Source organism: Mobula birostris, chromosome 22 (assembly GCF_030028105.1).
Source record: "Mobula birostris isolate sMobBir1 chromosome 22, sMobBir1.hap1, whole genome shotgun sequence".
In the NCBI taxonomy this organism is placed as follows: Eukaryota; Metazoa; Chordata; class Chondrichthyes; order Myliobatiformes; family Myliobatidae; genus Mobula; species Mobula birostris.
This window is the reverse complement of record NC_092391.1, coordinates 18,013,986-18,039,210: the sequence shown is the minus strand read 5'-3', so window position 1 is coordinate 18,039,210 and position 25,225 is coordinate 18,013,986. Positions and strand designations below refer to the sequence as shown.

At 45.2% G+C, this 25,225-nt stretch overlaps 1 protein-coding gene across 6 annotated transcripts in view; it reads right to left on the bottom strand.

The window, feature by feature from the left end:
• Positions 1–25,225, bottom strand: part of LOC140186210 (hemicentin-1-like) — a 449,816-nt gene that overhangs the window by 300,062 nt on the left and 124,529 nt on the right. For all 6 annotated transcript variants that reach the window (XM_072240181.1, XM_072240182.1, XM_072240183.1 and 3 more), the window contains exons 18-22: positions 21,054–21,181; positions 17,466–17,610; positions 16,404–16,516; positions 13,074–13,233; positions 11,722–11,887 (exon numbers count right to left, since the gene is read on the bottom strand). In XM_072240181.1, coding sequence (XP_072096282.1) covers positions 11,722–11,887; positions 13,074–13,233; positions 16,404–16,516; positions 17,466–17,610; positions 21,054–21,181 — 712 coding nt within the window. The remainder of the gene's footprint in view (positions 1–11,721; positions 11,888–13,073; positions 13,234–16,403; positions 16,517–17,465; positions 17,611–21,053; positions 21,182–25,225) is intronic.

The following is a 25,225-nucleotide window of genomic DNA, read 5'->3' as shown; positions in this document are numbered from 1 at the left end:
AAAATGTAGTGACACACATCAAAGTTGCTGGTGAACGCAGCAGGCCAGGCAGCATCTCTAGGAAGAGGTACAGTCGACGTTTCGGGCCGAGACCCTTCGTCAAAAATGTAGTGATGTAGTGTTCATGGGTTCAATGTCTGTTCAGAAATCGGATGGCAGAGTGGAAGAAGCTGTTCCTGAATCACTGAGTGTGGGCCTTCAGGCTTCTGTACCTCCTTCCTGACAGTACAATGAGAAGAGGGCATGCCCTGGGTGATGGGGTTCTTAATGACAGGTGCTGCCATCCTAAGTCACCACTCCTTGATGATGTCTTGGATACTACGGAAGCTAGTACCCATGATAGAGCTGACTAATTTTACAACTTCCTGCAACTTATTTCAATCCTGAGCAGCGCCCCCCCCACTTCCTTCCCCATACCAGACAGTGATGCAGCCAGTTAAAATGCTCTCCACGGTCCATTTGTGGAAGTTTTTGGGTGTTTTAGTTGACAAACCAAATCTTCTCAAACTCTGAATGAAATAGAGCCGCTGTCTTGCCTTCTCTGCAGCTGCATCAATATTTTGCCTCCAGGTTAGGTCCTCAGAGATATTGATACACAAGGACTTGAAATTGCTCACTCTCTCCCCTTCTGATCCCTCTATGAGGATTGGTTTGTGTTCCCTCGTCTTACTCTTCCTGAAGTCCGTAAAGTTACCTAGTTTTCCTCCTCGCCATTCACTCGCCCAGGGTTTTCCTGCCTTACCTCTTTATGGTCTATTTGTCTACCTCCTTACAACCTTTTCCCTCATGTTCCTCCACCCCTTCCTGATTTGCATCACACCTCCTCGTCCTTTTCATAAAACATTTCTAACATTAACTTAACCTCTTCCACCCGTTTCACATTCCATCTCCAGCCCCATCCAATTGCACTTCACTTCCATCTTTTTCAAAGTCTACACTTCCTTGGCAACGTACAAAAAATGCTAGATGAACTCAGCAAGCCAGGCAGCATTTATGGAGGGGAATAAACAGTCGAGGTTTCAGGCTGAGACCCTTCATAAGGCGTGGTAAATGTGTAGAATTCGTTGCCACAGGTGGCTGTGGAGGCCAAGTCATCAGGTATTTTTAAGGCACTGATTGATCCTTGATTGATCAGGGCATGAAAGGACACGGAGAGAAGGCAGGGAGAGGGAAAATGGATCAACCATGATGAAATGACAGAACAGACTTGATGGGCCAAATGGCCTAATTCCGCTGCTATATTGCATGGGTCTTATCAGGACTGGAAAGGAAAGAGGAAAAAGCCAGAATACGAAGGTGGTGGAGTGGGATGGGAAGGATTACAGGGTGGCAGACGAAATCAGGTGGGGGGGAATGTGGATTGATGACTGAGGGGCTGAAGTAAGAAGTTCGGAGGAGATAGGTAGATGAGGTAAAGGGCTGAAGAAGGAGGAATCTGATAAGAGGGAGGACGGCAGCATGGGAGAAAGCGAAGGAGGAGGGGCACCAGAGGGAGGTGATGGACAGGTTAGGAGAAAAGAAGAGGCACTTCTTCTTATTTCAAGTTCAAGTTTAATTGTCATTCAACCACACACATGAATACAGTCAGATGAACAGCATTCCTCTGGGACCAAGGTACAAAACATAGTACCAACAGTTACGCACAGCACAAAAAGCACATATAATAATGATTATAACTATGATGATATTATTCTGCCTGTCCAAATGCTTCATTGACTTGAACACAATGCTTTATCTCAATTCTCTGTAGGGCTTTGACTGGTTTGTCCAACACTGTTCGGTCAAACACTTGCACGTCTCTAGTTATTGGAAGGAGTCCTTATCCATTTCAATACCAGCCCACAGTCATTCCTACTCCTTCCTAAAGATGCCAGTTAATATATCTTGTGCAGCTGTATTGGCTTAGCAGGAAGATGAGCCACCATCGCCAACAGATGCACTGTGACTGGTTGAAACACTACTGAAGAAGAGGTGGAAATGCTGGAATGAACCTAGTATGGGGTATTGGGTGGTGGGCGGAGATACATCTCTGCCAAAGGAGATAGAAAAATATGCCAAGAACAATCATGGTTAAGAGACCACTTTCACCTACGTTACATGACACGGCACATAGCGATGATAATGCTGGGGTAGGGCCCAAGTATGACTGAGATGAGGTAGCCAGGGTAATCAAGACAATCAATTTGTTTCAGGTGTTGTTAGGAGAGATGAAAAGACCAGTAGAGTGCAGTACAGGCCCTTCGGCCCACGATGTCATGCCAACCTTTTAACCTACTCTAAGATCAATCTAACCTTTCCTTTGCAGAGAGCCCTCCACTTTCCTATCATTCATGTGCCTATCTAAGAGTCTCTTAAATATCCTTAATGTCGCAGCAGCAACCTTGCACTCAGTGTCAGCAAGACCAAAGACCTGATTGTGGACTTCAGAAAGGGTAAGACGAGGGAACACACACCAATCCTCATAGAGGGATCAGAAGTGGAGAGAGTGAGCAGCTTCAAGTTCCTGGGAATCAGCATCTCTGAGGATCTAACGTGGACGCAACATATTGATGCAGCTATAAAGGCGGCTATGTTTCATTAGGAGTTTGAGGATATTTGGTTTGTCGACTGAAACACTCAGAAACTTCTACAGATGTACCATGGAAAGCATTCTGATTGGCCACGTCATCATCTGGTATGGGGGCTACTGCACAAGATCAAAATAAGCTGCAGAAGCTTGTAAAGTTAGTCAGCTCCATCATGGGTACTAGCCTCCATAGCATCCAATACATCTTCAAGGAGCGGTGCCTCAGGAGGGCAGCGTCCATCATTAAGGACCCCCACCACCCAGGACGTGCCCTCTTCTCATTGTTACCGTTGGGAAGGAGATACAGAATCCTGAAGGCACACACTCAGTGATTCAGGAACAACTTCTTCCCCTCTGCCATCCGATTCCTGAATGGACACTGAACCCATGAACACCACCTCACTACTTTTTATTTCTGTTATTTTTGCACAGCTTAATTTAACTTAGCTATTTAATAGACTTATATATACACACTGCAATTCTGTTTTATTTCCTCTATATTTATTTATTTATTATGTATTTCATTGTACTGGGGCTGTAAAGTTAACAAATTTCACGACGTTTGCCTGATTCTGATGTATCTGCCTCTACCATCGCCCCTTTTGCAGTGCAATTCACGCACGGTGTATAAAACTTACCGCTGATCAGAATCAGAATCAGGTCTATTATCACCGGCATGTGACGTGAAATTTGTTAACTTACCAGCAGCAGTTCAATGTAATACATAATGTAGCAGAGAGATAGAGAGAGAGAGAAAATAATAAATACAATAAAACATAATAATAAATAAACAAGTAAATTAATTATTAAAAATGTGCAAGAACAGAAACACTGTATATTAAGAGAAGTGAGGTAGTGTCCAAAGCTTCAATGTCCATTTAGGAATTGGATGGCAGAGGAGAAGCTGTTCCTGAATCACTGACAATCCCCCACTATACTTTTCTCCAATCATCTTAAAATTATGCCCCTCATATTAGCCATTTTCACACTAGGAAAAGGACTCTGGTTGTCCACTCAATCTGTGACCTCTATCAAGTCGCCTCTCATCCTCCTTCATTCCAAAGAGAAAAGCCCTAGCTCGTTCAACTATCCTCATAAGACACGCTCTCCAATCCAGGCAGCATCCTGGTAAATCCCCTCTGCACCCTCTCTAAAGCTTCCATATCCTTCCTATAATGAGGTGACCACAACACTCTTTAAGTGTGGTCTAACCAGGGTTCTTTAGAGTTGCAACATTACCTCATAGCTCTTGAACTCAATCCTCATACCATAGGCCTTCCTAACAACTCTTTCAACTTGCGTTACAACTTTGAAGTTAAGGATGTGGACCCCTAGGTCCCTCACAGTTTCCCCCACACTGTAAAGAATCCCACCATTGACCTTGCATTCTGCTTTCAGATTCAACCTTCCAAAGTAAATCAGTTCTCATTTTTCTGGGTTGAACTCCATATATCAACCTTTGGGAAAATACACTTCGGAATCATGTGGCAGAATGGCAGAGTAATCAAGCAAAGTAATCAAGGTTCTAAAATACCTTTACAAAGCCTCTGTGATCCTTGTTTTCAAATCTGTATCAGCTTAGAGCATGTTAGAGCAACTTTTTTGTACTCTCACTCATTATCATCATTATGTGCTGTGTCATATGACCTCATCATCATGTGCCGTGTCATATGACATCATCATTCTGTTCCGTGTCGCGTGACATGGGAGATCATGGTCTTTGATCGTGATCATTCATGGTAAATTTTTCCTATAGAAGTGGTTTGCCATTGCCTTCTTCTGGGCAGTGTCTTTACAAGACTGGTTGACCCCTGACATTATCAATACTCTTCAAAGATTGTCTGCCTGACAGTCACGGTCTCATACCCAGGACCTGTGATATGCACCAACTGCTCATACGACCATACACCTCCTGCTCCCATGATTTCATGTGACCGTGATCGGTGGGGCTAAGCAGGTGCTACACCTTGCCCAAGGGTGACCTGCAGGCTAGCGGATAGAAGGCGCCTTATAGACTTGTCTCTATCCCACCACCCATATATTCTCCCTAGAGATCCTTAAACAAATATCTGTTTAAAAGTGTTTATCAAAGCGGGTAATGGTTCCGCGACTTCGCGATGATCTGCCGAGAAAGAGAACAAGGATACCCAATGTAATCTCAACAAGTTTTCAACGTCTGCAAGATGTTTCACAAAATATCACCTAAATTGTCAATAAATTTGTACAGGACAAGAGTCAGTACTTAACTTGAATAATGCCTCTGCTTCCAAGCACCTTAGTAAGTACACAAATCACTTTATTAATTATAGCATGGTTGTTAACCAGAAAAAAATTCAGCCCACAGAAGCATCATATTATCATGATTCCCAAAAGTCACATAAAATAAGATGCAAGCTTAAGTAGAGTATCCGTTCCAAGTTGGATAGTCCCTTCCCAAACATCTGTTCTTCTTCAGATGCGCCAAGAACATTTTCCACTGCTACAGAGTATTTTTCAAGATCCAAGCAAGCTTGACAATCTGATATAGGCAACAGAGATCATTACCACATCAGCTCTGCCTGCACAGGAAACCTCTCTTCGCATTAACAAAGCCACAGAATTAAATTTTTTTAATTGAAGCCAAATATGCTTTGTGCTCGCTATCTTGCCTTAAAACAAAATGTTCCATTCAAGATTCTTTAAATTGGCAGATGTTCTTTCATCCCGAGTACTTTTTTTTCTCTCTCTCCCTTTCACGCTGGTACTTCGCTTGGTTCAAGTACCAGTGCGAAAGGGAGAGAGCAGGAAGTGTTCTTAAGAATGGCGGCATTAATGGCGCAAGCTCGTGCACTCCCGCTGCTGCGCTGAGAATCGAGGCACCAGGAAGCCAGCCCTTTCCTCCCTGTAGTTGCTGGGAACCTGGTGTGAATCCAGCAATGAATCATCCCTGAGCTCAGTGTGCTGATGCAGCCCGGGTGAGCTAAAGACATGGGTAATGTTGCCACTCATTGCCCAGGTATGGGGCTCCTCCCTGAATTGACAGACCACCCAGACTCTACGATCCCCCTCACCACCTCCCGTTGGACATGATAGAAGCTGCTGCCACCCCAGCTCTTTGCCGTCACTTCTGGCCCAACTCTTTGTTTGCTCCCACATCCTTCCCCGTTGTTACCAGTGAGAAATCTCTGATTCCTTCGTCTACAGGAGCCAGGCATATTCCTGGAGGTTGTGATGTGTCATTCCCTGCACTCTTCTTGCCAGTTAAACACCTCATGCTCTTTACTACCGTAACCAGTAGCAAAAAGAATTGTTACAGCAAAAACTATAGTTTTTATTCATAAACCTGTGGACTTGCTCCAAGAATGCATCTAGAATTCTTCAGGAGGTTCATTAGGGTCGGCCGTTGTTGCAGCTCCAGCAAACCGGGTTCATTTCCGCTGTGTCTGTGAAGAGTTTGTGCGTTCTCTCCAAGACCACGTAGATTTCCTCCGGGTGCTTCAGTTTCCTCCCACATTCCAAAGACATGAGGGTTAATAGGTTAGTTGTGTAATTGTGCAGTGCGGGCTCATTGGGCTGGAAGGACAGGCTACCATGCTTTATCTCTAAATAAAACATAAGTTCATCCATATACACTACCTCATTATTTTGCTCTTTTTGCACTTTTTTATTGTAATTTATAGTATTTTATATGTAATGTATTGTACTGCTGCCACAAAACAACAAATTTCATGACGTGTTAGTGATAGTAAACCAGATTCTGACAACAGGAAATCCTGGAGAGCTGGCAACATCATTTCTAACTTCAGATGGACAGTACACACCTCCATTCCTGAAGTTGCCGCTGAGGAACAAGGTATCTACCTATGCATCACAAATCTTACTTCAAGCTTCCTTAATTCTCAAATCCAACTAAATCCTTGAATTAATTTGCCATACCTCACCAAGCTTGTCTCCCACAACACAAAGATGAGGAAAACTTCATTTCCAACTTCCAGATTCTCACAAGTTCAGTCTTTAAGAGTAGTTCGCCAATGGCCCACTCTATGCCAGAGATTACATGTTCAACTCCATTTTGAGACTCGAGTCTCCTCAGGACGTCTTTGTGCTCAAAAGGTGAAGCTTGAATTGAGATATGATCAGAGTAGTCAGGCAAGGGCAACAGCTACATACAGAACGAACTGGAAATAAATGGATCATCAAAATCAGAAACAAGAGACCCATGCTTCACAAGACAAGCAGGACCAGATGGATGTGGAAGTCCAGACCAGACAAGTCAGGTCAAATCCACTGCCACCTCAGAAGACAGTTGGCGCCTAGCTCTGACTCTGGTGTGCGCCAATATCGGCTGGTATCCATCTACCTGTTTTGAAGTCTGTGTGGACTTTGCACTGACAGAAGTGATTGCTAAGTGTGGTACCCTTGGTGGAGGCTGGACAATCATCAGAGTCTGGTTTAATATCACCGGCAAAAGGAGGGAGGAGAAGATGGCGGCGCGACGCAGCACGCGCGGCCTCTCTGGTGAAATGATATCGTATTTGTTAAATAGGGGCCGTGCACAATCCTGATTTGATGGAGACGGATGTGAGAAGCATGGAGGAACATCTGGAGAAACTTCTGAAATGCCCGGTTCGCTGCCACTGCTACTGTGTGATCGAGAATCCCCAGAGGGAAGGCCCCAAATCCTTGGCTTTTCCTGTTGCTGGCAGCCAGGGCTGGGGTCGAAGCGCTCGGCAGAGATGGTGCTCGGTGTTGGAGGTTCGAAGTTTTCGGACAGGTTGAGAGTTGGACTGTGGTCGGGTGCTTCCAGGGTGCTGCATCGGCAAGTTTGCGGCGCTGGAAGCTCATGGCAGGGAGAGTTTTCTTCCTTCTACCGTCTGCGTGAGATGTTGGGACTTTCGAGAGACTTTGAGACTCTTTTTACCGTGCCCATGGTCTGTTCTTCATCAAGTTATGGTATTGCTTGCACTGTTGTAACTATATGTTATAATTATGTGGTTTTTGTCAGTTTTTCAGTCTTGATCTGTCTTGCGTTTCTGTGATATCACACCGGAGGAACATTGTATCATTTCTTAATGCATGCATTACTAAATGACGATAAAAGAGGACTGCGCGTCCTCATAATCTAATCTAAACTAATATGTTGTGAAATTTGTTAACTTTGCAGCAGCAGTACGATGCAATACATAACAATGCATAATAATAGAGAAAAAACTGTGAATTACAGTAAACATATAAAATAGTTAAATTAAATAACTATTTTACCTATAGTTCGGTGAAATGTGGTTACATTCACCTCAGTAAGGCAGAAGAAAGCTTAGATCCAAACTGCATTTACATAGCATCTTTCCTGTGACCTGGTGTTTTCTAAAAGTGGATATGATGAACGGTGACGGATAGGTAAAGGAAAATGTCTGAGGATGAAGCGATGCATGCTGGATGAGTATGTTCATCCCAGGAAGCAAGTCTGAAGAGGTTTGAACCATTGTCTAGAGGAGGGAGGCCAGTTGCTCGACAAGCCAGAGGGCATCAAACTGGATGAGGCTGGGCAAGGTCTCGCAGGGGTTATACTGGCATGGCCAGTCTAAAAGTCGTGCTTTGCATTAAAATTTGTACATCCCTGCCCATTTTGTAGCACCATTCGATTACTCACTGGACATAAAGTGCCTTTGCACAGAGCACCACAGAGCAAGAAATAGAGTGAAATGTCGGGAATAGTGCCTGCTGGCAGATTGAACTGCATGCACATATTGTAAATGTGAAAAGACGGCTCGTTACCAACAACATAACAGCTTCTGCAGATTGCACAAACATAAGGCACTATGGGGTGATTTCTACTATTCTCAAGTTAAGATCTGGGATGCAGGGTAAGGGGTGGTTCAAATAATGAAACTGAAATGTAATCCAAACACGCTGCAAATGTACACTCTCACTTAAAGGCAATGCATTTATGTTTCCTATATTGCCCTCTCTGAAAAGTGCCCCATCATGAAATGCCACGTCCCTCCAATTTTTGGAGCCATTTAAATTAAACACTGGCTGGACAGTTTGCAAGGTCTAGAAAACTAGCAAGATCTAACAGATAACAGGAGGGAAAAAGGTTGGGGGGTGGAGAGAAAGAGAGAGGAGGGGAAAGAGAGGGGGAAGGGGAGGGAGATAAAAAGGTATCAAGGACTATCTGGTAACGTAATTCGTGGCAGTTTCTAGGGTAGGTTACACCTTCAGCATAATATTGTGGGCCAAAGGGCCTGTAATGTGCTGTAGATTTCGATGTTCTATGTAGGGGTGTGTGTGTGTGTTTGAGAAGGAGAGAGCAAGTTTGAAAGAGGGTGTGTGTGAGATTTATTTGAGTGAATTAGAGAGGGAAAGAGAAAAAATGAGAGAAAAAGAGAAATAGGAAATTAAGGTGTGTGTGAAAGTTGGTGTGTGAATGAAAGAGTGAGAGAAAGAAAATGAAAAATAGGAGAACAAGAGAAAGATGTGTGCGAGAACGAGTGTGTGATTGAATAAGTGAGAGAGAAACAAAGAGGAAGAAAGGGAGGAAAGAGTCCAGGAGAGAGTTGTGTGTGGGCTGTGTGAGAGTGTGTGTGTGTGTGTGTGTGTGTGTGAGTGAGAGAGAGAGAGAGAGAGAGTGAGAATGTATGAGAGGGAGTGCAAGAAAGAAAGGCTTCTGGTGTGGGGATGTTGCCGTAGCTATGTGCATTGCATGCATATTTGCCTTCACTAGATAGAAATCGTACTGAAATAGTTAGATGCTTTCCACACAGCAAACATCCTAATTTCAGAGCCAGAAGCCTTTTTAGCTCCAGCATCTGTTTCATCTATCCCAACATAGCAGTGTTACATTTCATGGTTCTCCCCATGTACATCCATTGAATAAATCGTGTATGTAGTGTATCACATTTTAATGGTGTACAATGAAACACGATCGGTCAGAATTCAGAATGTATATTTGAAGTTTCCCCCTGGAGTGAACAATCACCACCAGCACAAAGTCAGTGCAGTTCGAGGAAGAAAACAATAAAGGAATTAAAGTAAGATTGGGCAAGCAGTATTAGAAATGCAACTTTAACCCTCGGGTGCAGCATGTATTTCAGTGTAATTTCTATCTACTGAAGGCAAGTATGCATGCAATGCACGTAGGTATGCAACATCCCCACATCACAAGCATTTCTTTCTTGCACTCCCTCTCATAAACATTCTCTCTCTCTCTCTCACACACACACACACAATGCTCCTTTGTCTGTTTCTACTCTTTCTCTCACATCCATTCGAAGACTCACGCTCACACCTTTATCTCCCTTTTCTCTCTTTCTTTCTCACTTCCTCTCTCTCTCTCTTTCTCTCTCTTACTCTCACTCTCACTCTCACTAATATTCAACTCCAGCAAATATCTACAGATGTACGGTGAAAAGCATTCTGACTGGTTCCATCACTCTCTGGCACGGAGACACCAGCGCGCGAGATCGGAAAAAGCCGCAGAGGGTTGTAGACTCAGCTCCATCGTGGGCACCGGCCTCCCCATCATCAAGGACATCCTTGATGTTATTCCTGCCTGTGGCCATCAAACTTTGCAGCTCCTCCCTTGGAGGGTTGGACACCCTGGGCCAACGGGCTGGTCCTGGACTTATTTTCATCTGGCATGGTTTACATATTATTATTTGATTGTTTGTGGTTTTGTACTGCTATGTTTGTACTCTGTTCTTGGTTGGTGCAACTGTAACGAAACCCAATTTCCCTTGGGATCAATGAAGTATGTCTACCTATCTATCTATCTATCTATCTTCAAAAGGCAATGCCTCAGGAAGGCATCATCCATCATTAAGAACTCTCACCATCCAGGACATGCACTCTTCTGATTACTACCATCAGGGAGGAGGTACAGGAGGCTGGCGATGCACACTCATTGTTTTAGGAAGAATTTCTTCCCCTCCGCCATCACGCTTCCAAATGACCCATGGAGCCCATGAACACAATTTTTACTGTGTAGTATTTTTTTAATGTACTGCCCTGTACAAAACAACAAACGTCATGACATATGTCCCTGATAACAGACCTGATTCTGGGGTATCCCAAAGAGACTCGAGCCTGAATGTAGACTAGCACGTGTAATCTCAGTTGGCATAAAGTGCAGCATTAAAGAGTTACTGCTCTTCCCTCATGATGGGGGAATCAGATGAACTGTCATTCTTATAAACATGAGGAATGACTGAGTTACATCGACTGTTTACTCTTTCCCACAGATGCTGCCTGGCCTGCTGAGTTCCTCCAGTGTTATGTATGTGTTGTTTGCCATTCTTACGACAGTGCTGCATCAGACAATGAACGGGAGTTGGACTGGCTTGACTGACATGGCACTCGGTCAACTGCGAGCAAATTTCAATTCATTCAATGAAGACCAAAGAGGATGAAACAGAAATCAACGCAACTTCCCCCAACAAGAGCAAGGTATGTTCTCCAGAAAAACACAGTGGGTAAGGGATAGTTCCTTTCTTCAGGGGCACAATTGAGAGCATCCTGACTGGCTGCATCACTGGTATGGGAACTGTACTTCCCTCAATCGCAGGACTCTGCAGAGAGTGGTGCGGACAGCCCAGCGCATCTGTCGATGTGAACTTCTCACTATTCGGACATTTACAGAGACAGGTGTGTAAAAAGGGCCCGAAGGATCATTGGAGACCTGAGTCACCCCAACCACAAACTGTTCCAGCTGCTACCATCCAGGAAATGGTACCGCAGCATAAAAGCCAGGACCAACAGGCTCCGGGACAGCTTCTTCCACCAGGCCATCAGACTGATTAACTCATGCTGATGCAACTGTATTTCTATGCTATATTGACTGCCCTCTTGTACATACTATTTATTACAAATTACTATAAATTGTACATTAGACATTTAGACAGAGATGTAAATATTTTTACACCTCATGTATATGAAGGATGTAAGAAGTAAAGTCAATTCAATCCACTTATGGCAAAAATCAGCAATTTCAGTCACTTACTGCATCATAAGCTTGATGAATCGGGAAATTAGCCAAACCACTCAACCCTGACCAGTTATAGCATTTCCATGATGCATGGACTAGCTACAAAAGGAGCCTCCACCAGAGTGCTGGAGACTGGCTCCGAGGGGCACGGCGTACGGCGGCACGAGCCTTAGTGTCCGCGAGGGTGCATTACCTGGCTGTCGTGACAGGTACCAGTCGGGAGTCTTTCTTCCATCTGATGACGGGAGGCGGAGAGCCCTGAACCTCACATGGCAACGTCACCTCTGTCCCAGCTGTGCCAATGATGTCAATCGGTCCATCTGCATCCACTGGGCTCATTCCACCGATCCTTGGTTTGGCTGCAGAGTGGAATCAAAGATTTACAATTAACAGTCACGGTATAATTAAATCTCTATGACAGGGGTTCCCAACCTTTTTCATACCATGGACCAATACCAGTAAACAAGGGGTCTGTGGAGTCTGGGCTGGGAAACCCCGCTCTATGACATTTTCACTTCTTTTTGTTCCATTCATTTTTTTTCTGGGAATTTTTCGCTCAAACCAATCCATTATTGGGCAGCAACACACACAAAATACTGGAGGAAGTCAGCATCTACGGAGAGGAAGAAACAGTCGACATTTTGGGCTGAGATCCTTTCATCAAGACAGGAAAGGAAGGGGGAAGAAGCCAGAATAAGAAGGGAGGGGGGGAGGGCAAGGGGAAGGAGTACAGTGGATTGTGCGATTGGTATACAAGTCAAATTGAAATGGTTGGCCTCAGTGGGATCCCACCACACTGGGGAACAGGTGAGAATAGTCAAGTAAGGTGCAAAGCCCTGTGACCGGGGAGCTTAACAGCAAGACCTCATGTTATATGTCTTGCGTCCTCAGAAGTTACTGAGAAGCCACCTGTAGGTAAGTAAGAAGCCGTTCGCAGGTGGGACACACTTTAGAGTGGAGACAAAGGAAGGAGATCAGAAGAGACTGTTGGGACCACAGAGAGGGGCGAGGGAGATCCCGTTTGGATCACAGGTTGGTGGCAATGGGAATGACATCAAGCTTGAGGGGCCGGGTCAAGGTTCTCCTTCCCCACGTGGCCCAGTGTTCCATAAAGAGACCTGCTTTTTGCAGTCTCTCGTGTTTCCACATGACCACATTCTGGGTCTGTTCTCACCTTTCCTCGACTGCTCAAGATACCATCCCACAGACATTAAGAGAAAACCTCTGTTAAAATCCTTTATAAGTATGTGGCAGGGCCTCAGTAACAATTTTAAGTAAATTACTCATCTCCCAAAGAGTTGATCAGTCCCCAGAGACCACCACCTGCTCTGTTAGATCTGGAAGTGGACTCGTTGAAGGCAGGTTGGATTTTGGGGTCCAGTGTCAGGTTTCAGTCTTATCTGTGCCTCACACAGGGATTCATTTTGTCCTCTGGAGCTTTTCTGCTATAGCAAGTGTACTCTGGGTTTGACAAGGTGCAAGTGCACTGATCTAACTCTCAGTGTACAGAGCTAATTCTATCTGTAACAATATTAATCGTCTTACTATGAACAAATAGCTGGAGTTCTCTGCTGGCAAACCCCGCAACGTTGGAAGCTGTGCAGACATAGACGCCGGAGTCCTCCAGTGATGGAGCAGAAATCACGAGGCTTCCATTAGCGTCGGTGTGGTAGCGTGGCCCTTGTAGATGCAAGTGCTTCTCTTCCTGGGCATGCATTGAGAGAGCAAGAAATTCACAATCAGTCACATTTTCAACAGGATGGAAATGCTTATGATAGTAGTTCATGCGACTCCCCCCCCCACCTCCTTCTCACCCCCTCCCCGCCCAACATATCAATGCAATTGCGATAACGGGTCGTCAGTGGCTACATTTCATTAGGAGCTTGAGGAGATTTGGCCTGTCGCCAAAGAATCTAACAATTTTTTTTAAACAGAAAGCATTCCAGCTTGTTGCATCACCACCTAGTACAGAGGGGCCACTGCACAGGACTGGAAAAAGCTGCAGAGGGTTGAAAACACATCCAGCTCCAGCATTAGCCTCCCCACCATCAAGGCCACCTTCAAAAGGTGGTGCCTCAATGAGGTGTCATCCGTCATTAAGACCACAACACCATAAGGCATCGGAGTGGAATGAGCCAACGTGACCCATGGAGTCTGCTCCGCCATTTCATCATGGCGGATTTATTATCATTCTCAACCCCATTCTCCTGCCTTCTTCCCGTACCCTTACACACCCCCACTGTTCAAGAACCTATCAACCTCCACTTTAAATCCAGCCAATCAATGACCTAGCCTCCACCGTCGTTAAGGACCCCCACCACCCAGGACATGCCTTCTTCTCATTGCTAAATATCAGAGGGGAGGTACAGGTGCCTGAAGACCCACACTCAATGTTTCAGGAGCAGCTTCTTCTCCTCCGCCGTCAGATCTCTGAATGGACAATGAACCAACCCATAATTATTACCTCACTATTTTTAATTCTCTTTTTACACTGCTTAATTAATTGAATTTTTTTATAGGCATACCCTATATTTCTTGTTGTAAATTATAGTATTTTCTATATATTGCACTGTACTACTGCCATAAAACAACAAATTTCACAACACATGTCAGTGATACTAAACCTGATTCTGATGCGTTTTATCTCACACATCATTTCCACGCCGAGGAAAAAGAAGCTGACCAGCTCCAGAAGCTCACTGTACCAACAAGTTCACTGTCAGGATTATCATCGCACTGTGTTCCACTCTTCCACTTCTGTTTTGCTGTCAGGTCTTCTGTAGGGCAGTCAGACTCCAGTGGAGTGTCCGTTGTTGGCTCTGGTCAGCTGATGTAAAACAGACCTCATGCCAAACTGCAGCCTCCGTCTAACCCAAAAAATAACCTTTTCCATACCTGTCCTCCGAGTTCTGGGGTTCAGCTCAGGGCTAACAATACTGACTGGTAAAGCAAAATTGTTATGGAAACAGCAATGAAGAATCCTACATCTGAGTGTGACGGTATTCCTGAGTCTCCAGCCGGGACCTGCATGACTGACAGTAGTGAAAACCGAGAGGAGGCTACTGACACGATGAAGAAAACCCTGAACACTGCCAGAGACAGAGGGACCTTCATTGCTGCCCTAAACACCAGCAGCATAATGGGCAATAGAGAGAAGACAAATCCATCAGATAGACCAGCTGCCTTCACTCTCTTGTCAGTTATAATTGGCCTGAGCAAGATATGTTGGCAACACAAAAGAGAAACAGTAGATTCTTGGTCAGGAGGAGGACGGGGAAGGGAGAAGCGAATCATAAGCATCAAGAGATTCTGCAAATGCTGGAAATCCAGAACAACATACACACACAAAATACTGGAGGAACACAGCAGGCCAAACACCATCTATGATGAAGATTCTGGTGAAGGGTCTTGGCCAGAAACATCGGCCGTTAATTCCCCTCCATAGATGTTGCCTGGCCTGATGAGTTCCTCCAGCATTTTGTGTTTGTTGCCCGGGAAGGGAGATATCTGCTTCACTCCTTTATGAGGGAACACTTGTTACGTAACACCAGCTCTGGGAGTATGACCTCAACCGCAGACCACAATCACGGAGTTATATAGCACAGAAACAGGTCCTTTCTTTGTCCATATCAGCTGCTTTACCCATCTACACTAAATGCAGCTGGCTACTTTTATCACCCCGTATCATTTGCTCCCACAAGGCAAAGCGCCCCCTAAACTATCCCGAATAACGTCCTTGAACAGATCACCTTCCACAGTCCACACACCACAAACTTGCAATATCTCCAGGAAGTCAATCTGAAACATGTGACACAACAAACTAATTCAATCCTTTTAATTTCTTAGAGGAAAATCTGCAGAATATTTTTTTTTTAAATTTAGCTATCACACAGTAGAGAGTTCTGAAGTGAATTTTGGTAGAGAGTTCCAGAACGAAAGAACATCATCGGGTAAGAACCCCTCTTTCTCTGACACTCCTACAAACTGCTTCTTGCCTGTACAAGACTTTGACTTCTCGCTCCAGCTCTGCTGCTCTGCTGCTGGTGAATTGACGCAGTGAGTGGGGGGACAGAATGAAATGAGATGATGATGTTTGGGCTTTAAATTCAGCAGGCCATCCACTGCCCAGTATTTCTGGGTTTCTGCACAGAGTGACCTGCAACACTAAGGCCAGTACTTTGCTACCTAAATTCACTTTTCACTTTCTCTAAAGTCTTCCTCTGATCATTAAGTTCCTTTGCCAAGGCAAGAAAACCCTACTTTATCAAGACGCTCCTCACAACAGTTTTCATATGTGGAGAGTCACGGAGTTTTACCATGGATACAGGCCCTTTGGCCCATCGAGTTCAGACTGAGCAGAAACCCTCATTTACATGGGATCCCCATGTTTCATTCACCCCACATTTACATCAACACCCTACTGATTCTGGGACTCACCCACACACTAGAGATAATTTATGGTGCCCAGTTATTCTACGAAGCTATGTGTTAACCGGTGAGATTACAAATGCTGCACAGCGGGTACGAGTATTTCAATAACATAGATAATATCAAAAGTGCAAAGGTTAAAATATCAGGGAAGGATGAATAGATTTAGTTTATTCGGTTTTAAGAAAAGAAGACCAAGTATTAACCTAAAATTTTGATGGAGTGAAACAGAGAATCTGTGGACTTGTAGAGAAAAGTTCATTCCTGATTTCAGATCTTAAGTCTCAGGTGCCATGAGGAAGTGCCTCTACTTGCTGATCAATAACGTACATCTTTATAAAACTAACTTGCACATTTCCCAAAGTCTACAGCACACTCCTCTGGGTTAAATGTCAACTACTGTAACAAACCTGACACCAGAAACAGGGGCCCATGGTTCACTCGTACCTTGGACCAGACAATGGATGGTCTTGGAACCCCACTCGATTCACAGAGCAGAGTCACAGGCACCTCCTCCTCTGTGGTGAGGACATTATGACCAGCTTTGATTGACGGAAGTACTGTAAATAAAATATCCTCAAATATCATATACAGGCAAAATGATCAGAGTTAATCATCACCTAAAAATTATTCTGTATTTTGACATGCAAAAACATGAAGGGCAAAATGAGACTTTTGTGGAGCCTCTTTCTATAATTCATGCATTTCTGTGCAGTCTACCTGACACCAAAGAATTTTTCTGGTGCTGAGCTCTGTAAATTTATCAAAACTAACATGGATAAATTGTCTACAGGCTTTGAATCCTCCCTTTGTAGGGGAGAAGCACCTTCCACCAGCAGGTAAAATGCAGTGGCTCCCTTGTAGTCCAAGCTGAAGTTGGACATTATAGTCACAGACTTAAGTTTGCAAACTGGATACAGGTCTTCCATCACCAGCAACCTATTTGCACTAATACTCCACTAATCCAGTTTGATTCCCCCAGAGACTACTGCCTATCTACTCACAAGGGGTAATTTACCCACAATTAAACCACTGATATCCATACATCTCTGGGATGAGGGAGGAAATGGAGCATCTTGCGAAAGCCCACATGACAACAGAGAACATCTAAACTCCAATGGTCAAGACTGATCCCAGGTCACTGGGGCTGTATAAAGAAATCAAGGTGCTTGTGGTTGGTGTTGCAAAGCATGATCCTATGACTGGCAGAGAAAGCATCAAGGCCAACTCACAATTTCCCACTTTGATTTATATATCCTTAAGCCTCTTGGACGTACCCAATGTAACGTGTTTGATCATAGGGACAATTCATAAGGTTATATTCATCTCAGTGGAGTTACTACCCAAGAAAACAATTCTACATAGACTAATGCTCATTCAGACCAAAAGTCCCATAGTTCCATCTCTGTGGTAATGCTGGGAACAGAAATGGAACCACCTCATTGTAGCTGGAGCTGAACAAAAACTTTGATCAAATAACTTCTGCTTCTCTCTCTCCATACCACTCACCGTGGACACTCACTATGATGGTTTTGTTAACAGATCCCACAATATTTGTGATAGTGCACACATATCTCCCAGTGTCTCCTTGCTCTGCCCTCTCAATGTGGAAGCTGCCATCACTTCGGATTGACAGGCGCCTGTCCAAGCTCAACTGCAAGGGAAGGAAGAAGAGAGGAAATACAGTATCAATAACTACAGTGTTACATTTTAGTATCAATAACTACAATGTTACATCTCAGTATCAATAACTACAGTATCACTTCTCTGTATCAGTAACTACAATATCATAACTCAGTATCAGTAACTACAGTATCACTTCTCAGTATCAGTAACTACAGTATCAATTCTCAGTATCAGTAACTACATCATTACAACTCAGCAACAGTAACTACAGTTTCATTTCTCAGTATCAACTACAGTATCACTTCTCCATATCAGTAACTACAATATCACAACTCAGTAGCAGTATCTACAGTATCAATAACTACAATATCACAACTCAGTATCAATAATTACAGTATCATTTCTCAGTGTCAATACACACAGTATCACTTCTTGGTATCAGTAACTACAGTATCAATTCTCAGTATCAGTAACTAACAATCATATCTCTCCATGGATAGTCAGTAGTGTGGGACGTGTTTCTTTACTTTGCCTTCCAGCTCCCCCTTGCCTTATGCTTTCTTTCTCTCTTAAACTGTTAACTCCTCCTGACAGGCATTTCGATGCATGAGAACATAGAAGATAGAAGTAGAAATTGGCCATTTGTCCCTTTGAGCCTGCTCCAGCATCCAGCATGATTCTGGCTGATCATCCATCTCAATACCAAGTTCCTGCCTTTTGTATCACATCATCTATATGCCACGGTCTGAAATATTTTCAATGGTTTGGCTTCCTCTGTGGTAGAGCATTCATTGCTTCACTAAGCAAGATACATTCCTCTTCACAAACAGGAGAAAATCTGCAGATGGTGGAAATCTGAGCAACACACACAAAATGGTGGAGGAACTCAGCAGGTCAAGCAGCATCTAGGAAAAGAGGACAGTCGACGTTTCAGGCTGAGTGTCCTACTGAAGGGCCTCAGCCTGAAACATCAACAGTACTCCTTTCCTAGATGCTGCTTGGCCTGCTGAGCTCCTTAGCATTTTGTGTTAATTCCTCTTCATCTTGGTCTTAAATGCCCTACTCCATATTTCAAGACTGCGATCCTGTGTTTTTGAAACCAAGCCAAAGGGAAACATCATCCCTGCATCCCATCTATGTAGACTTGATAGAATTTAGTATGTTTCAGTATGGTCCCCTATCATTCTTCTGAGCTTTACTGAGCACCTCATTTAAAAGCCCTCTGATGCACTGGACCACACAGGTCGATTCCTTCACATGACCTCTGCACTCACTGTTTCCAAGCCGCAGTGTTAATCGGTAATGTGGAACTCACATATTTCCCCTCCTCTAACAACACACATGATGAGTTTTAACACTGAAATTTCATTATCGGGTCGACCGAACTTAATAACTGGGGCCACAGGCCGAAACATAAATTGGCACCAGCACTTCAAACCAATGAACTTGTTTAATTATGAAACTGATTTAAGGTATATATAGCATATAGAGCCATTGAGGTACAGCACAGAACACTAATCTATTAACTATCCATTTATATAATTCTACATTAATATTAGTTATTCACAACCCTTATGCACTATGTCATTCAAACCAGAAGGTACAGGTGAGATTCTTGATCTAATTGGAGTTCGTTGATCCCAATAAGGACATTGATGTAGGCCATATTAACCAGAAGATGCAGTCTGGGCCAGGTAATATCAGCCAGTGCTCTTTCACCTCTCTCGTAGAAGGTGGCCTGTACTACATAGCGTGTGTGTAGACAACAGGCAAATGGAAGGAGGTCTAACAGCAGCTATCCAAATTATCAGTCCTCAAGACCCATCCTAACACCATTTTCTTGTAGATAATTTTTACTATGAATACAGTTTATTTAGAGATACAAAAGTCTGTTGGAAAAGGATCACAGTATAGGGGTTTTCCACTACATGAGAGCGAGGGGCCAGGTTGGGTGATGAAGCCCCACAATAGTTGCAGTAGTGTACCACCACGTTCCTAAAAACCAATAGATCTGTTGCTATTCCAATAGGATGATAACTGTTCTACTGGTTTTAAAGAATGTAACAGTACAGTACTGAAAGCATTTGCTATGAATATATGAATGTAAAGGCTTTTACTCAAGAGATTCTGTTGGAAATCCAGAGCAACACACACAAAATGCTGGAGGAACTCAGAGAACAAACAGTCAACATTTCGAGCCGGGATCCTTCCTCAGGTCTGTAAGGAAGGGGGAAGATGCCAGAATAAAAAGGAGGGATGAGGGGAAGGAGGATAGTTAGAAGGTGATAGGTGAAGCCAGGCGGGTGGGAAAAGTAAAGGGCTGGAGAGGAAGGAATCTGATTGGAGAGGAGAGTGGACCATTGAAGAAAGGGAAGGAGGAGGGTCACCAGGAGGTGGTGATAGACAGGTAGAGAAGAGATAACGGGCCAGAGTGGGGAACAGAAGAAAAGGGGAAGGAGAAGGAAAAGCTTTTTTTTAAAACAGGAAGGAGAAATCGATATTCATGCCATCAGCTTGGAGGTTACCCAGAAGGAATATACGGTATTGCTCCTCTGCCCTGAGGGTGGCCTCATCTTGACACAAGAGGAGGCGATGGACTGACATGTCAGAATGGGAATGGGAATGGGAATTAAAATGTTATGCCACCGGGACGTTCCGCTTCTGGTGGATGGAGCGGAGATGCCTGACGAAGCAGTCCCACAACTTACGACAGACCACGCCAGCGTAGAGATGGCCAATCAGAAGCATCCAACGCAACAGACGACTCCAGCATATTCGCAGGTGAAGTGCTGCCTCACCTGGAAGGACCGTTCGGGGCCCTGAATGGAGGTGAATGGGCAGGTGTAGCAGTTTGACTGCTTGCGGAGACATGTGTCGGGAGGGAGATTAGTGGGGGGGGGACGAATGGACAAGGGAATTGTGGATGGAGCGACTCCTGTGGAATGCAGAGAGTGGGGGAGGTAAAAATGTGTTTGGTGGTCGGATCCCTTTGGAGTTGGTGGAAGCTGCGTAGAATGATGTGTTGGACGCAGAGGCTCATGGGGTGGTAAAGACATTACATGGCTTATCTTTATAAATTTTTATTATGAATAAAGTTTATTTTTATAGATTAAAAACACCATTTCCAATGTATCTAATTTTCCAGTCATTACTTCTCCCTCATGCTTACATCATCATTATATGATCCCAATTTCTCCTCTCTCCAGCCACTGTCAAATGTGCAAGCTTTGTTAAAGCAATTCCTTTCTCTGGAGAGAAATAACGTTTGTTTTCACTGTCTCAACCCAAATGAGATTGTGGAAAAGAAAGATTCCTTAAGTAGGAACGAGAAGCAGCCATGAGGTAAATAAGTATTACCTAAGGCCTCGGCCTTTGACTTCTATGCAGTTGAAAGCACAATGCAGGAGTCATTCTGCATTGAATCTACAGTAATCATTCCAAGCTGAGAAATGTCTTCAAGAACAAACTCACCAGCTGGCTGTCTTTTAACCAGTAACGTTCGGGGTAGGGATTACCTGCCAGGATCACACATGGCAACGTCAACGACCGGCCTTCCAGCACACTGATGACTGGGACGCTTTCTGCCAGTTCAGGGGCAACTTAGGTGGAAAGAGAACATTGAAGTGACAGATTTTGGATCTGCTTTCATAAAACAACCAGTTCATTATGTCACTATTAAGTTAAATAGGATTCTCAACAGTGAGTTCCAAGCATCCAACAAGACAGGAGGCAGGCCAATTATACTCATGTCTCAGTCCTCACACCAGTTTCTCATATTCCCATAGGCTCGTCATCGCTCCTTTCCTGAACACAGCTTGGATCAAGCCACTCTGTGAAACTCCACAGGAATTGCTGTATAACATATGGCTTCATGATAGCATGTTACTGTCTAATAAAACAATCAGAATCTATTTCATTGTTCATGTAACCCTAAAATATAGTGATTAGAAATTTTTCCTCAATCATGTTTGGCGGCAGTCATGTATAGTCCTGTGTAAATGCCTTTGCCACACATAAAAAACTTCCGTAAAGCAAAGATGCCTTCAAAAATAATGAAATGAAAAGTTTCTAAGTATCAAGAAAATTACTATAAAGAGCAGCGAACAGCAAAACTTAATCAAATCAATGCTTGCTGAGACCTCCCTTTACCTCTAAAACTGTATCAATTCTCTTAGGTACACTGTCATGCAGTTTTATAAGAAAATTGGCTGGTAGGTTGTTCCAAGTATCTTGGGGAACTTTCCACAGCTCTTCAGCTGACTTTGGCTGTCTCGTTTGCTTCTGTCTCTCCAGGTAATCTCAGACAGCCACGATGGAGTCAGGGCTCTGTGAAGGCCACACCATCTGAAACCATATAAAAAAGCTAGGGTGCCTAAGACTTCTGCACAGTTCTGTACGTTATTATCCTCTTCTAAAATCTGGCCAGTTCAACTTTGTTCGTGAGGTGAAGTATAAAGCAGACAAAAGGTTGGTTTACATGTTTAGAGCACACAACCAAGGAAAACTTCTGTTCCACAAAATGGTATTGTTGTCATGGTCCGGTCCGTGAAGTCCGTGTTCCGGTTCACGGTCTGGTCCATGGTTCCTTGTTCTGGGATTTCTGGTTTTCCCCAGTTTCTGTTGTGGGCACATTTCCCGTTTTGGGGCCGAGACATAAATACCTCTGCAAACCAGGGATTCCTGGCTGGACTGTCTGTTCCCCTTCTTGTCCTTCCTCCCCTTGCCTGACTCCCTGCCTGGAAACCTCACCTGACTCTCTGCCTGCTCACCTAGCCTAGATACCCCGCCTGTATGGCTGAAGTTTTACCGCCGGAGCAAGACCGGAGCCTGGTTAGGTCAAGATAAGGAACTGTCTTTTGTTGTGTGGAATTGTCTCTCTGTGTCCTCGCCTTCGCTAGGAGGGTCTGGCTATTTGCCGCCACCTTGTGTTGGGATCCATCTCTTCATGTTCAGTGTTCTGTGTATGAGTCCCGGCCCTATGTCCTGTTCCCAAGGAGGGGTCCCGGCTCTGTGTTATGTGTGTGGGTCCTGGCCCTAGGTTCTGTTCCTAAGGAGGGGTCCCGGCTCTGTGTTCCGTGCTCCTGTCTCTTCTAGTCCAAGGCTCCGTGCTCCTGAAGGCCCTGGTCCAGTCCGTGCCTAGTCCAGTCCTATCCGAGTCCTGTCCATGTGCCTTTACCTGTCCTTGTGTCTCGCCCTACCCAGGAGTTCCTCATCCAAGCCATGTCCAGTCTTGTAGCCTCATCTTGTCCTCACCTAGTTCTGGAGTCCGAGCCCGAGTCAAGTCCCAGGTTCTGGGTACTTGCCCAATTTCTGGCTTGAAGTCCATACCCAAGCCTCAAAGTACCCAAGACCCCAGCCTCAAACCTCAAGACCAAGACCCCAAGCCTCGAGCCTCAAGGCCCCAAGCCTGTCTCCAAGCCTCGAGCCGCAAGGCCCCAAGCCTGTCTCCAAGCCTCGAGCCGCAAGGCCCCAAGCCTGTCTCCAAGCCTCGAGCCGCAAGGCCCCAAGCCTGTCTCCAAGCCTCGAGCCGCAAGGCCTCAAGCCTGTCTCCAAGCCTCGAGCCGCAAGGCCCCAAGCCTGTCTCCAAGCCTCAAGCCGCAAGGCCCCAAGCCTGTCTCCAAGCGTCGAGCCGCAAGGCCCCAGCCTCCAGTCCTGCAGTCATGTCATGTCCATGCCTGGTTCTCGGGCCCGAGCCTGAGGCAAGACCCAGGTTCCAGGTCCTTATCCAGTCTCTGGCTTGGGGTCCAAGCCCTAGTCTGCATCCTTGTCCCTGCTCTTTGTCTGTATCCTGTCACGTCCCTACTCTAGCCAAGTCCTGTTCCTTGTACTTCAGTGTCTGTGTCTTGCATTTGGGTGGGTCCGTTCCCAACGCCCTCCATTGTGACAATTGTGTTACTCAAGTTTCAGTTTTTAACATATTTCACATAAGGAGTAAGCCAAATGTTAAGTCTTAAGACAAACAAAGTGTTCCTATGTCCTTTCTACCCAAGCCGTCCCTTAAATTTGAAGCTCCCCCACCAGAATTCAGCAAGAATTTTAATATTCATATTTTGAATTTACCAAAATGAATGATAAAGATGGGATAATTAGGAACAGGGAATGAAGCTATTCCCTTTTATCAGTGAGGCAGCTGGCTTATTTTACATCTGCATCCGGATTCCATTCTGCAGAATCAGATAAAATATTCCACATGCACTGATCTTCCGAATATCATTGGCACAGCACAGGGTGTCATGGTAGTGTAATGGTTAATGTAACACTATTACAACACCAGCTGTAAGTTCAGGGTTCAACTCATACTGCTGTCTATAAGGAGTTTGTATGTTCTCCCATGACCATGTGGATTTCCTCCAAGTGCTCCAGTTTCCTCCCATATACATTAGGGTTAAACATACCGTTGATTCCCTGATTTCCCGTGTCCCTCGATGTTGGTGATTAGAGGCAATTAACACTCGGCTGAACCGGTAGCTTCTAGTCTCCGGCTTTCAGCCATTCGGTGCGGGAGCGTCTGCAAAGACTGCAAAGTCACGGTATGCCAATGTCTTCTGGCCGGAGCAAGCCTTGTCTCCGCCCGAAGTGAGTGCCGGTAATTCGCCTTTCCTCACTGGAGCAACCCTGTCCAGTTACCTCGCCGAAGCGAACCTGCGAAGTTTCCTCATCAAGGTGGGTCTGTCAGTTAACCCGCCGGAGAGAATCAAGAGCCGCTGTCTACTGTTCCCGGGCCGAGTCAAGACCTCACCACGACCCGGAGGCTCCAAGCACCACGTCCTGGCTCTGGCAGCGTCCAAGTACCACGTCCATGTCCCGGCTCCGGTGGCATCCAAGTACCATGTCAAGTCCTGGTCCTGGCAGCATTCAAGTACCACGTCCACGTCCTGTCCCTGGCGGCGTTCAATTACCATGTCAAGTTCTGGCCCTGGAGGTCTGTGATTCCTCTCCTACCCCCTTGTCTGAATCCCTTCTCTGCCCCTCTCGCCTCTAGCCCTCGTCTGCAGCCCCCGCCTGCACTTTGGTCTAGTTCCATCGCCGGAGCTAGATAGGTATTGTCTGGTGTTCATTCGTGTTGGTCTTGTCTTGTCTTGTTCTTGCCTCCGTGGGGTAAGTCAGGCCGTCTTGCCGTTGCCCCGCGGGGAGTCATGCCTTGTCTTGTCTTGTCCTCGCCTCCATGGGGTAAGTCTGGCCGTCTTGCCGTTGCCCCGTGGAGAGTCATGAGTCCCAGCCCTATGTCCTGTACCCAAGGAGGGGTCCCGGCTCTCTGTTCTGTGTGTGAGTCCCGGCCCTATGTCCTGTACCCAAGGAGGGGTCCCGACTCTGTGTCTGTGTATGTGTCCATGGTTCCATGTACCTGCTTTCCGGAGACCGAGGCTCTGTGTTCCCATGTTCCTCCTCTCCCTAGCCCATGTCATGTCCTTGCCTGGTTCTGGGGTCCGAGCCTGAGGCAAGACCTAGGTACTGGGTCCTTGCCCAGTCTCGGGCTCGGAGTCCATACTCTAGCCTCTTCATGTCTCCTCTAGTTCTGGGAGCCGATTCCGAGTCCTAGCCCAGACCCTTGGTCCCAGCTTAGTCATAGTCCTCAGTCCTCGTCCAGTTCGCTACTTCTGCTCCCGCCTAGCTCTCCTGATATCAAACAATAAACTAAATTT